Source organism: Phascolarctos cinereus, unplaced genomic scaffold (assembly GCF_003287225.1).
Source record: "Phascolarctos cinereus isolate Bilbo 61053 unplaced genomic scaffold, phaCin_HiC Scaffold_726;HRSCAF=1367, whole genome shotgun sequence".
In the NCBI taxonomy this organism is placed as follows: Eukaryota; Metazoa; Chordata; class Mammalia; order Diprotodontia; family Phascolarctidae; genus Phascolarctos; species Phascolarctos cinereus.
In genome coordinates, this window is record NW_027556098.1 from 121,373,511 (window position 1) to 121,387,809 (window position 14,299).

The following is a 14,299-nucleotide window of genomic DNA, read 5'->3' on the forward strand; positions in this document are numbered from 1 at the left end:
CCCTCCACAGATAAGATTAAGATAATTTTCCCTAGGGATGTTTTGCAGATAGAATAGAAATCTGTGCGAGGCACAGGCTCCCAGAAGCAAAGAAGGCAAAGATGGAAAAGTCTTTTGAATCATCTGGTTCAACTGCTCTCATTTTACAGATAGGGAAACTGAGGTCCAGAGAACATATGTGATATTATGATAATAATAGTAAACATTTATAAAGTGCCTTAAAGTTTACAAAGTCCTTTGCAAATATTATCTCATTTTATCCTCACAATATCTCTGAGAGGCAGATGCTACTATTACCTTCATTTTATAGGTAAGGAAACTGAGGCAGAAGGCAGTTAAGTGACTTGCCCAGGGTCACCCAGCTAGTAAATATCTGAAGTGGGATTTGAACTCAGGTCTACCTACATCTAAGTCCAAGTTACACGCCATTAGTACAGATAATATTGGAACCAGAAACTAAGCGCTATGTATATCTTGATGAATGAAAAAAGGCTATTGAGTTGCATAGTAACATTTCTTGTGTTCCTTCCCTTTCCTAATTTCTTAATTTGCTACAAAATAAAATCTTTGGCATGGCGTGCTGCTGTTTAGCCTTGACGAATTCACAGGGCTTCCTGCCTATGTCTCATCCATTGTCTCTTGGTGCAGATTTTCCTCAAGTTTTGGTCTTTAGACTTTTTTATAGACCACAGCTCATCTTATCAGATAACTAATTTTCAAAGTCTTTTCTCTTATCTGCTATAATAAACTGGTATCATGTTGACTGCCTTCCTGTCCAAGGAAACTTTTTCATATCTTTGGAACACTTCAGAAACCATTACATGATTTTACTAGGTCATTCCATTGATTTGGACCTGTGTAAATTTCCCAAATATTTCTTTCTTGGCTTATTTTCAACATTAGCAACTATTATTTAAAAAAAAAAACAAGATCTTCCTTATTTCTGGAATGTCCACACCCCTTTAAATATTTGGTTATCATGACTTTTCCACTTATTCTCCTGGGGTGACTTTGCCTCTCAGGGAAACGGATGGGAGTTCAACAAAAGATAATTACATTTGTGAGTGATATTAATGAGTGATAAATTTCTAATCCCCACAGCCACAAGTGACTCTATGGACAGCCAAGTCAGCCAGCATTTATGAAGCACCTACTACGTGCCAAGCCCTGTACTAAGAAAGATAAAAAAAAAATAGGACCTGCTGTGGGATTTTAATTTGAGATTTAAAGGAAGTCAGGGAAGCCAGGAGTTTGTGAGTGAGAAGGGAAAGAACAGCAGGAATGGAGCACGGCTGGTGAAAATGGATAGAGTCAGGAGATGGAATGTTTTACTTGGGCATCTTACAGAAGGTTATATGAATACTAGAGTTTTGAGCCTCAATATGGGAGCACTTAAAGATGTTCAGATGAAATGGGAGAGACAGCTTGGCTTAACAGACAGAGTACTGTGTGCTGTGAGGTCAGGAAAATCTGAGTTTAAGTCCTTTCTCAGAATCAGCAGGGCTATGCTGTTGTTCAGTCATTTTTCAGTTGTGTCCAACTCTTTGTGACCCCATTTGGGGTTTTCTGGGCCAAGATACTGGAATAATTTGCCATTTCCTTCTCCAGCTCATTTGATAGATGAGGAAACTGAGGCAAACACTGTTCAGTGACTTGCCCACGGTCACACAGCTAGTAAGTATCTGGGGAAGCCAGATTTGAGCTCAGGAAGATGAACCTTTCTGACTCAAGGCCATGCACTCCATCCACTGTGTCACCTAGCTGTCCACCAAAGGCTATGTGCACCTGGGCAATCACAGATTCTCAGTGCTCTAGGCAATTCTCTAAGAGTCTGCGTGGCAACTGAGGTGCTGATTTTGGATAGGCAGTTTCCACACCAGTTCTCTAAACTGATGAAGGCACAGGTCAGTTAAAAACAAAGGAATGGGGCAGCTAGGTGGCTCAGTGGATAGAGCTCTGGCTGTAGAGTCAGGAGGATCTGAGTTCAAATCCGGCCTCAGAGACTTCACACTTACTAGCTGTGTGACTTTGGGTAAGTCACTCAACCCCAATTGCCTCACCAAAAAAAGAAAGAAAAAACAAAATATGTGAAAGGAAGATCTTGGTCTAGCCAGAGAAGAGAAAGGTATTGTGATATTTAAGCCATTCTCCTTATTACCAGATGGTAGAAAGACAAGAGAGACAATGTATAAGCAGAGAGTCTTTGCACAAGGTGGGCCTTTGATAAATGTTTGTTGAATCAAATTTGTTAAATAAGCAAACTTGTTAGGTCATGACCAGTGTTTCTTTCAATTGATATTTTGAAAATATTTGATTCCACAGTTCATTCCAGACCTGTGCTCCTTTAGAGAAGGCATCATCTCATCCTTTAAGAGACTAGTGGGGGCAGCTAGCTAGGTGACGCAGTAGCTAAAGCACCAGGCATGGAGTCAGGAGGACCTGAGGTCAAATCTGGTCTCAGATACTTATTGGTGACCCTGGACAAGTCACTTAACTCCAATTGCCTCAAAAAAATAATAAAGGAAGCATTAACAAGGTAGTGACAACAATAATAACTTGTATTAATATAATATTTTATGATTTTATAAAAAAAACTTTCCCCATAAGAATGCTGTGCGGTGGGCTTAAAAGGTATAAGTTCAAGGTGTAACTATCTTTTATATCTCTGAGCCTTGGTAGCCATATCAGTAAAATGGAGAGGGCTCTTTTTAACTCTTTCAATATGCCTACATTGGAGTGTTTTTCCCACTATTGATAGAATGTAAAACATTCTGTCAATGGCAGTTGTTGACCTCACAAAGCAGCACTCCTATCAGATATTGCCATGGTTGGCTTCTGGAGATGGGTGGCATTCTGTATAAACTCTCTTTTGAGTGGATTTTCTGTGAACCCTACTGTCCACTTCAGTAGACCCCACAGTTGGTCACTGCCCTTTCCTTTCTCCTCTCCCAAATTTCAAGAAACCAGAGAATGCTTCACATCAGGAAATCTTAGTGTAGGATCCATTCCCTTGTTTTTTGTTTGTTTGCTTGGTTTTTTGTTTGTTTGTTTTTTAATGGATAACTATATTTCAATATAATTAATTTCCTTTGTAATTCTGTGTATTTTATTTTATACACTTAGAAACGTTATTCTGATAAGGGGCATTGGTTTCACCAGACTACCAAAGGGGACTAGGATACACACAAAAAGTTAATCCCTGCTCTAAGGATGCTCTCAGAATAACCTGGAAAGACTTACATGAACTGATGCAAAGTAAAATGAGCAGAACCATGAGAACAGCAATCTTGTGTGATAATCAGTTGTCATTGACTTAGCTCTTCTCAGCAATACAATGATCCAAGACAGTTCCAAAGGACTTATGATGAAAGGTGCTGTTCATCTCCAGAAAAATAACTGATGGAGCCTGAATGCAGATTGAAGATTCTTTTTCTTTACTTTATTTTTCTTGAGGGTTTTTGTCTGTGTTTTTTTTTTCACAGCATGACTTACACGGAAATGTGTTTGGCATGACTACACATGTATAATCTATGTCAAATTGCTTACCTTCTCAATGAGGGGGAGGAGAGAGAGGGAGAGAATTTGGAACTCAAAATTTGAAAAAAATAATTTTAAAATTGTTTTTACATGTAATCGGGAAAAAATAAAATGTTAAATTAAATTTTTAAAAAAGAACCCCTACTCTAGACTGAAATCCTGAATACCCTCTGGGGGTGGTCCAGCTGCTACCCACAGCTTTTGTTCTTAGGAATAACTCTTCTTCAACTGAGGAAGACTAACCTACCCTGTTGTTAGAATTACATAACATTTGATACAAACCAACCTAGACCCAGCCTTTTTAACCTGTGGTTCCTCAGTGAAACCTGGAGGAGAAGGCCATGCCTGCTTTCACCACCTCCCAAAACCCTCCTGTAGGGTTGGGAAGCTTAGTTCAGAGCAAGAAGAGATCTAAGACATAAAATGTAGAGAATCTCCCTCCTGGGTGGGCCTGAAGACCTTGTAAATATACCATTCTTGGATGAGAAGCCAAGTAATTGTTTTCAGATGCCCTTCCCTGCAGAGATTATGCATTGGAATGAAAATGAGAAAAATGATGTGGGCCCATTACAACCCAGGAACCCAGATCAAATTAAAATGGAATTGGCAGGGCAGGGAGGTGTGGTGGTGTGTGACTGAAACTGACACATCCAGCCACCTGGCAGAATGGGTCCTCACTGGCCTTACTTCAGGCTTCTAATAACTTGAAGAACATTAGCATGTCCTTTAGTGGACAGAATTAGGAGTCAGTCCTGAGTTCCAATCCTGCCTTAGACACTTACAAGCTGCATGATTGGGGCAAGTCATTTAACATCTCTTAGTCTCAGTTTTCTCATCTGTAAGATGGGGATAATAATAGCATCCACTTCACAGGGTTGTTATGAAGACCAAATGAGATAATATATGTAAAGTGCTTCGCAAACCTTAAAACCCTGTATAAATGCTAGCTATTATTCTGATTGATTAATGTCATTAACTATTTATTAAATAATTTAATTTAATAGTAATAATAATGATGATGCTAAGAAGAAGAGTTAGAAGGAGGGGGAGGAGGAGAAGGAGAAAGGGAAAAAGGAGGAGAAGGAGGAGGTCAGATACAGCAATTCAGAGAAAAAGAAGGTTTCATCCACCTTTATTCTCCAGTGGATATTCAGTTGTTATGGGCTGCTAGGCAGGCCAGAGTTCCAAGGCATCACCTTCCTTGAACACTCTATCCCTTTGCATTTTGAAGGCTTCCTCTGGATCCTTATTGAAAGCTTTCTTTGGTGCAGCAGAAAGAACACTGGAATTGGAGTCAGAGGTCCTGGGTTCTAATCCTCACTCCCACCACCTGTGTGACTTTGTTCAAGTTACCTAACCTCTCTGAGCCTTAGCTTCCTTATACGTAAACTAAATCTAGGATCCGACAGCTTACTTCATCCTATAACAGAAAGAAACTAACTTAATTTCATTCTTACGTCAATTAGTTTCTCCATATATCAACATTCTTTCCTGAATTAAAATTATGGGATATGCCTAGCCTTCTACACCTGCTATTCACATAAGTGACAGCCCATCCCTCAGATTCTCTTATAAAAAAATTATTTCCCCTAAAGAAAATGGCTTCCTATACCATAGTATTTCCCTTAAAGTCATCATCTAATGTTTCAGTTTGGTGTGAAATCTGAATTATGTTATTATAATATGATACAATACGATATGACATGATATATATTATAAACTGGGTTATAATAATGATAATGTTGCTGTAGTTCAGTCAAGTCTTCATAACCCCATTCAAGGTTTTGTTGGCAAAGATACGGGAGTAGTTTGCCATTTCCTTCTGCAGCTCATTTCACAGATGAAGAAACTGAGGCAAACAGGGTTAAGTGACCTACCCCTGGTCACACAGTGAGTGTCTGAGGCTGGATTTGAACTCAGGAAGATGAGTCTTTCTGACTCTGGGTCTGGCACTCTATCCACTGGTCACCTAGCTGCCCCAATAATAATAAGTATTGATATCTTACATTTTCCTGTGTGACCATGGGTAAGTTATTAATAATCTCAGTGCTTTAGGCAACTCCTTAAGTCTTTTAGCTACAGAGAAGGTGCCAACCTACATTGGTGGAGGGTGTCTCAGGAGCTTCTAAAACTAATGAAATCCTAGGCCTAGTTCCTGTCCCTATCCCCCATCTTTGGTTTCTAGATCACCTTCATTACTGAAGATATCCTTCCCCTTCCCTTACCTGGTTCAATATCCCTTGTAACAAATAAAGAAGAAAGGGGGAAAAGCAATTCACCAAAGCTAACCAACCCATCTATTCTGTGTTGCACACCATATATAGCATTTCCACACCTGTAGTCCTGCACTCCTGCCAAGAAGGGAATGAGATCTATATTTTTTCCTCTCCCCTCTAGAGCCCAGCTCTGTCCCTGGGGTCTTAAAGGCTATGCCAACAAAGCACAAGGTCTTAGGCAGGTCCAGTCAAGCTGAAAAGGCTTCAAACATGGGCCAGACAGGTAAAGGGCTAACACCTGAGGAGCAGCCGAGCCCACTTCTGAAAGGATGATCAACAGAAAGGGGAGCATCAGATGATGAATTCTTGAGAGCACAGCAGATCCTGAAGCCTGCCTACTAAAAGTCTGTGGTCTGCATTGGGGCCTCCCCCGAGACTCACACACCATGCCACAGGAATGCCCAGAGCATGGGCCAAGTATGCTAGCACACTCTGGGGAAGCATTCTCATTGGCCCTTCCCTGAAGGTACACAAGCCTAAGGATAACAGTGAGAACTTCCTGTTCTAGGCCATCCTCCACTCAGCTACCAAAGCAATCTTCCTAAAGCACAGGTCTGACCACATCACTCCCTTACTCAGTGAACTCCAGTGGCTCGCTGTCACCTTCAGGATCAAATATATGATCTTCTGTTTGGCATTCAAAGCCTTTCATAACCTACCTTGCTCCCGACTTTTCCAGTCCTCTTACATCTTCCACCCCACTCCACATACTCAGTCTGGTAGTGCCGGCCTTCTTGCTGTTCCTTGGACAACACATTCCATCTCCTGTTTTCTGACCATTGTCACTGGCCCGGAATGCTCTTTCTCCTCATCTCCACCTCCCGGCTTCCTTCAAGTCTCAGCTCAAATCCCAACTTCTGCAGGAAGTCTTTCCCAATCCCTTTCAATTTTAATCCCTCCCTTTTTGATTATCTCCAATTTTATATATAGTTATTTACATGTTGTCTCCCCCATTAAACTGTGGGTTCCTTGAGCGCAGGCACTGTCTTTTGCCTTTTTTATATCCCAAGAGCTTAGCACAGTGCCTGGCACACAATAGATAATCAATGTTCATTGACTGACTGAGATGGAATCTTGCTTCTTTAAATACCCATCAGTACACATGTCCAGGCCTCAGTTCCATTACCCATAAAACAAAGTGTTTGGGCTAGATCATCTCTCACGGTTAGATATCTCTCTTCAGGGCTAACATCTTAGATCGATACACAGTTCTACAGTCTTGTCCTAGGAGGAACACACGCCATGCACTGTTTGCTGTGGAGGAGTCTAAGACCTTGGTCGTAGCTGAATACTGGTGTGTTCTGTGATCAATGCCCTGATATTCTACAAGACCTGAGGCCATTGGACAATAGATCTAAAGCTACAGAGGCCCTTAAAGGTCATCTAATTGTTCAATCATAGATCTAGAGCCTCAAGGGCCATCAGAAGTCATCTGGTCCAACCCACTCATTTTACAGATAAGAACTGAGGCCCAGAGTCAGTCAAGTCACTTGCCAAGAGCAAGTGGGTAATTAGGGGGAAAGGTTAGGGCCAAACCCAAAGCCTTTGAAACCAACCCCATTTTTAATTTACTACTTCCATTTCTAATTTACTACACCACCATTTTTCTTCTAAGTTGCTCGGTCTAAGCCCATACTCACTGTTCTGGTGACTATTCTTAACCTGTGTAAAAGGCTCTTTTCCTCAGGACAGAATAGGATTTGACATTTGGAAGGAACCTTAGAGATTTTTTTTCTTTTTAAGTGTTTTATTGATGCTCTTTTTTTTCTACATCATGGTCAATTCCCAATGCTATTTCTCCTCCCCATCTAGAACCCTTCTTTACAAGACATAAGTATAGTCAAGCAAAACAAATCAACACATTGACCACACCTTCAAGTGTATACCTTCTATCAGACCCCTAGACCCCCACCTCTCTGCTGAGGAATGCCTTACTAGCAGTACTCTGAAGACATGATGGGTTCTAACACCATCATTTAACAAATTAGCAAAGGAAGGAGGAAAATAACTTGCCTGAGGCCATTCAGCCAGTTAGCTAGAGAATCAGGAATGAAACCTGAACTCACATGACCACATATTCCATACAGTTCTGAACTTTGCTCTGAGTTAATATCATCTAGCTCTATAGACTTGACTTAATCTCTTTTATGGGTTTCTAGGCTTCATCTCGAGCATGACAGGGCAACAAACACTTTTATTGAAAATCAAGGAGGAATGAGGTCAGCATGAGCAGACAGCAGAATACCCAGAAACAAGGAACAAATCAATTGCTTCATCTTATCAGCCAATAGTTTCAGTGTCTTCCCCACTAAACCAGTCTCAATGAATCAAGACAGACTGATTTAGGCTTCATTGTTGTTCAGTTGTTCCAATCATATCCAACCCTTTGTGACCTCATCTGGGGTTTTCTTGGCAGAGATACTAGAGTGTTTTGCCATTTTCTTCTCCAGCTCATTTGACAGATGAGGAAACTGAGGCAAACAGGATGAAGTAACTTGCCCACAGTCACAGCTAGGAAGTGTCTGAGGCTGGATTTGAACTCCGGTCTTACTGACTGCAGGCCTGGTGCTCCATCCACTAAGCCATGAGCTGCCTTTAGGTTTTAGTTCTCTTTTATTGGGGACGCTAACAAATAATCTCGACATCAAAGAACACCGGGAACAGAAACAATAGTTCACATTTACATAGGGCTTTAAGTCTAAAAGAGTCAAAAGACCTAGGTTCAAATGTTATCTCCATTACATGGTGCAGTGGACAGAACACTAGACATGGAGTCAGGAATACCTGAGTTCAAATCCAGCCTCAGACTCCACTAGCCGTGTGTCATTGGGTATGTCACTTAGCCTCTGATTCCTCAACTGTAAAACGAGGATGATAATAGCACTTACCTTTCAGGATTATTGTAAGGATCAAATACTGTGATACTTATAAATCGCTTAGCCCAGTACCTGGCACATAGTATGTGTTATGTAAATGCTTATTCTCTTATTATTTATTAACTGTGTGACCTTGGGCAACTCACTTAGTCTCCTTGGGTCTCATTTTCCTCACTTATAAAATTAGGATGTTGGACTAAATTGACATCTGAGGTCCTTTCCAGCTCCAAATCTATAATCCTACATCCTTGTTACACAACAGCTTTTGCAGGCAGATAGAATGCAGGTCATATACTCAGTTACAGGATGGGAGCTTTGGAGCTGGAAGGGACCATAGAGACCATCAAATCCAATCCTTCTCTTACAGATCAGTAAATTGAGGCAGAGACAGGATTTAAATTCACGTTTTCCTGATTACAAGCATGGACTCTCCTCACCATACTGCACTGCCTCAATGGTAGACAGCAGAAGCATGATTATTCTCACTTTATAGATGAGGAAACTGAATCTCAGAAAGGATGGCCTGGCTAACTAATAGATCCCTGTGACTCCAAAGTCAGCTTTTTTTTTTGTATTAGGGAATAGGGATAAGGACTGTGATTTCAATGGTATAGAGGACTCCCTAGTGAAAAAACTCCTACTAATGCATCTTTTCAGCAACTTACAGCTGTAGAGAGCTGCTTAGAGCACAGAGAGCTTATGCCACTTGCTCAAGGGTCACACAGGCAGTTCTTCCTGACATTGAGACCAACTCTATATCTTCTACACTAGAAGTTCTTGACCTTTTCCTTTATAATAGGCTGCTTTGGAAGTTTAGTAAAGCCTATGGACTCCACAGAATAATGATTTTAAATGCACAAAACAAAACACATAGGATTACAAAGGAAAGCAACTGTAATACAGTTATCAATTTTTTTCTTTTTTTATTCATATAGAACTTAAATACATGAAAGCAAAAAAACCAGAACATTTCCATGCACATAAAACAACATAAAAAGATTATTCACTATAAAACCATGAATTTACATTTCATGCAGTTTACTTTTTATTTGAGAAATTTGCACATTGTTTTCAAAGCCGCTCTGCTTTCTATACTTCCTTCTAAATTTTCTTTTATTCTCTGCTGTGTAGTTTTTACATGTTTTCCCCCTCTCCCCACCCTGCCTTAGAGATGATTACCATTAGATCAAAATATTTTTTAAAACAAGGTTTAGAATACCTTCTCTAAACTTTTACCCTTTTCACTATACAAGATAAATCTAGAGCCTGAAAGAATAAAAAAGTCATAGCTCTTCTCAGCAATACAATGATCTAAGACAATTCCAAAAGACTCATGATGGAAAATGTTATCCATACCCAGAGAAAGAACTATGGAGTCTGAATGCAGATCGAAGCATACTATTTGCTTTTTTTTTTCTTTCTTGTGGGTTTTCCCTTTTGTTCTGATTCTCCTTTCACAACATGACTAATGTGGAAATATGTTTAATATGATTGTACATGTATAGCTTATATCAGATTGCTTGTCATCTTGGGGAGGGGGGGAGGATTTGTAACTCAAAACCTTATAAAAGTGAATATTGAAAACTATATATATAATTGGAAAAAATAAAATACTATTAAGTGGGGGGGGAAGAATAAAAAAGTCAGCTTATGAAGAAGCTCGAGTTGGTATTCAGTCTTCTGTTGATTGGCTTGCCTATGCATTTTCTGTATCTGAAATAAATCTTTTAAAAAATCTGTTTCTCTTTAAGAAAGGAAGAGGATTCTCCCTGCTCTGGTGGGACTACAGCTTGCCTCTGCAGGAGATGGGCATTGCACATCTTTTGGGATAGATTTGGGAGTTTGAAGGGGAAAGTTACTTACCCCCAGTGACAGAGGAATACTGGTAGGGCTCTGAGAGGAAGTGTGGGAGGGTGAGAAGGAAAGCACCTGTAGCCAACAGGAGGCCCCCAATACCGATGACCCGGGGCCGGTGGACACGGCTACCAAAGTAACTGATGAAGATGATAAGGATAGCATTGCTGATCTGTGGATGAGAGCAGAGAGCAGCATGTGTGAGATCGGACCCACCCAGGCTTATACGATCCAAAATGAAAGATCTCCTTATGTGTACCCAAAAAAGGTCTTACTTCTGAGGTGAATCAATACATACATCTACAAGTATCTGCTGGTACTTAGTATGTGGTAAGCACTGTGGGGATACAAAGAAATGAAAAAACAATTCCTGCTTTCAAGTAGCTTACATTTTAATAGAGGACACATTTCTAGAAATAGATACATAACACTAGCTAACATTTATATAGTGCTTGGCCAGCGAGGTGGCTCAATAGATAAAGTGCTGGGTCTAAAAGACTCATCTGCCTGAGTTCAAATCTGGCTTCAGACGCTTACTAGCTGTGTGACCCTGGGCAAGTCACTTAACTCTGTTTACCTCGGTTTCCTCATCTGTGAAATAAGCTGGAGAAGGAAGTGGAAAACCACTTCAGTATCCTGGCCAAGAAAATCCTTAAATGGAATCATGAGGAGTCAGACATGACTGAAAATACTGAACAACAACAAAGGAGCAGGGAATCACTGGAAGTGATAATGATGTGAAAAGAGAAAGCAACACCAATAAAACATCTAAAAAGAAAACAGTAAAAATGAAATAACCCTTGACCTAGAACTCCAGAACCCAGCCTGCCCACATTTCTCTTCACTTTTCAAAGGTACTTGGTGTTTCAGCCATTCAAAGAAACTCCCAGTAACTAAAGAAAGATTCATAGCCTCAAAAAACTGACATATCTTTCTAGAACTTAGGGGGAAAAAAACTTGGGACAAAAATTGGGAAATCTCCATTCATCGGGCAGTAGGGCAGAGTCACGATTTGAGTCCCCCATACCCAAGTCCCTCCTGCTCAGCTCCTTGACCAGTAGGTCCAGGACAGGTGAGCACTTACCTCATTTAAACTGGAGATGAAGCCAGAAGAGGAGCTGGAGAGGCCAAAGCGCTTCTCGATGGTGGTGAGACTGCTCTTGAAGTAGGCGCTGTAGAGGAGCTGACACAATTGTAGGAGCCCATGACAAAGCACAAACACCTGTCAGAGATGGAACACACAACAGCCGGTTAGTCACTTCCATCTCCAGCCTCCTCTGGCTCTGGGCTTCCTCACCCACCATGGACAGAGACCTGCCCTCAGAGGCCTGCTCTAGGCTCCCCCAATAACTCTCTGTGTGATCATGGGTATTTAATCCTTCTGTGTTTGATCTTCCTCACCTGTAAGAAGTGGGACTAGTTTAAGGGACCTTTCAAGTCCCTTCAAGGTCCCACATTCTGTGATATCTACTGTTCCATCCCAAAAGTCAGCAGAAGGGCCTTTGCCCAAGTATTCTGGGTCTGATCTTAGATAGACACAGAGAAGAAAAACTAAAATCACCATCAACCCACAAAGAAAAGCCAGCAGAGTTGAAGTTCTATAAGAAGACAGTAGATATTCAGTTACTATTTTATTTAAAAAGCAAATCTTTTTTTAAATAACATACAACAAATCTCAACAAAAAATTAATAAAAAATAAAATACATCAAACTCTAAGTGCCTATTTATATTTTGATAAAAGGTTTAAAATATGTACACTTTAGTAAAAGAATAACAATAATATTTCATTTCGTCTGTGCCTTCCTTGGATCTCTGGCTACATTTCTAGACTAGAATAAACTCTAACAAGGTTCCATAAGGTTAGGTGAGTAATTAGGCTAGAGATGAGATAACTTCTGGAATCTAAGGCTAAAACACCACATTTATTCCTCCTGGAAGTCTCAGATCCCCAAACTGATTCTCCAAGCTCCATTTATGTTAGGGGCAGTATTATTCCCATCCTATCACATACTGAGCACTAGAGCAAGAGTACTTAACCCTTTTTGTGCCTTGAATCCCTTTGGAAATTTGCTGAAGCCTAAGGACCCCTTGTAAGAATTGTGTTTTTAAATGCATAAGTTAAAAATACGTGGATTTATAAAGGTAACCTGCATAAGATAAAATATATAGATTTTTAAAGGAAACCTATTATATTGAAACAGCTACCAAAATATTTTTAAAGAATACCAAGTCCAAGTTAAGAACCCCTGATTTAGAGGGTCCAAATCACCACTCAGTGATCCCTTGGGTAATATTAATCCTCCAAGGAAAGGAGTGTATGTGGGAGAAGATGGGAAAGCGATTCTATTTTGTAATCTGACATTCTCTTTCAGTTATTACAGAACTGGAATCTCAAATGAACTAATTAGTGCTACATTCTCATGTTCTTTTCATTCCAAAGCTTAGCCTCACTCCTCTTCAATATTCCTTATTCCAAATAATAGAGCCAAAGCCAAGATTCCATGTTACCTCTCCCACCCGGACAAAATCAGGGCTTGGAATGGCCAGTTCCGGGCTCCTAGACATGCCTGACATGCCTTCACAAGTGGCCATTCCTGTCAGGTAGGAGGACAGAAAACAATTTCTATCCCATGAAGGGGGAAGGAGGGGAATAGCATTTATACAGTGCCTAATACACTCCAGGCACTGTACTAAGCCTTTACAAATATCTCATTTGATCCTTACAACTCTGGAAAACAGGGGCTGTTATTATCCCCATTTTATAGTTGAAGAAATTGAGATAAACTGAGGTTAAGTGACTTGCCCAGCTAGTAAGTGAGGGCAGATTTGAACTCAGGTCTTCCTCACTCCAGTCCCAGTGCTATATCCACTGTGCAACCTAGTATGACCTTCATAAGGCCCAAACAATTTCAAAGCAGTTTGTTTTAAGGTACTTTCACCATGTTGCTACCTCACTCTCTTATTTTCCTCCATATTAGGGGTATTAACTTTTTTTAAAAATAATTTTTATTATATCTTATTTTTTAATTTACAAAAATCTATTTTTCCCTCCTATCACCCCCATTATTCTTCCAGAAATAAGGAAGGAAGGAAGGAAGGAAGGAAGGAAGGAAGGAAGGAAGGAAGGAAGGAAGGAAGGAAGGAAGGAAGGAAGAAAAAGGAAGGAAGGAAAGAAGGAAGTAGGGAGGGAGGGAGGAAGATGGGAAGGAAAGAGGGAGAAAGAAAATAAGGAAGGAAAGAAAGAGAGAGAAGGAATAAAGAGAAAAGAAGGAAAGAAAGAATAAAAGAAAGAAAGGAAAAAAGGTTAGGAAGGAAGAAAGAAGGAAGGAAAGAGAAAGAAGGAAGGAAGGAAGGAAGGAAGGAAGGAAGGAACGAAGGAAGGAAGGAAGGAAGGAAGGAAGGAAGGAAGGAAGGAAGGAAGGAAGGAAGGAAGGAAAAAGAAAAAGATTCCTTTTAACAATTATGCATAGTCAAGGAAGACAAATTTTCTCAGGGGCTATGTTCAAAAAATATGACTCATTCTGTACTCTAAACACATCACCTCTCTTTCAAGAGGCATGTTTCAGCATTGATTCATGGAATCATGGATGGTGATTATGTCTTCAAAGTTGTTTGTTTTTACAATATTGATATTACAGTATAAATTGTTCTGGTTTTGCTCATCTTACTCTGTCTCAGTTCATGTAAGTCTTTCCATGTCTCTTTGAAATCACCTTCCTCATTTATCTCAGCATGTAGTATTCCATCACATTTAT

At 40.2% G+C, this 14,299-nt stretch overlaps 1 protein-coding gene across 1 annotated transcript in view; it reads right to left on the reverse strand.

The window, feature by feature from the left end:
• Positions 1-14,299, reverse strand: part of SLCO2A1 (solute carrier organic anion transporter family member 2A1) — a 153,336-nt gene that overhangs the window by 75,851 nt on the left and 63,186 nt on the right. The window contains exons 2-3 of the mRNA XM_020986077.2: positions 11,628-11,765; positions 10,553-10,715 (exon numbers count right to left, since the gene is read on the reverse strand). Coding sequence (XP_020841736.1) covers positions 10,553-10,715; positions 11,628-11,765 — 301 coding nt within the window. The remainder of the gene's footprint in view (positions 1-10,552; positions 10,716-11,627; positions 11,766-14,299) is intronic.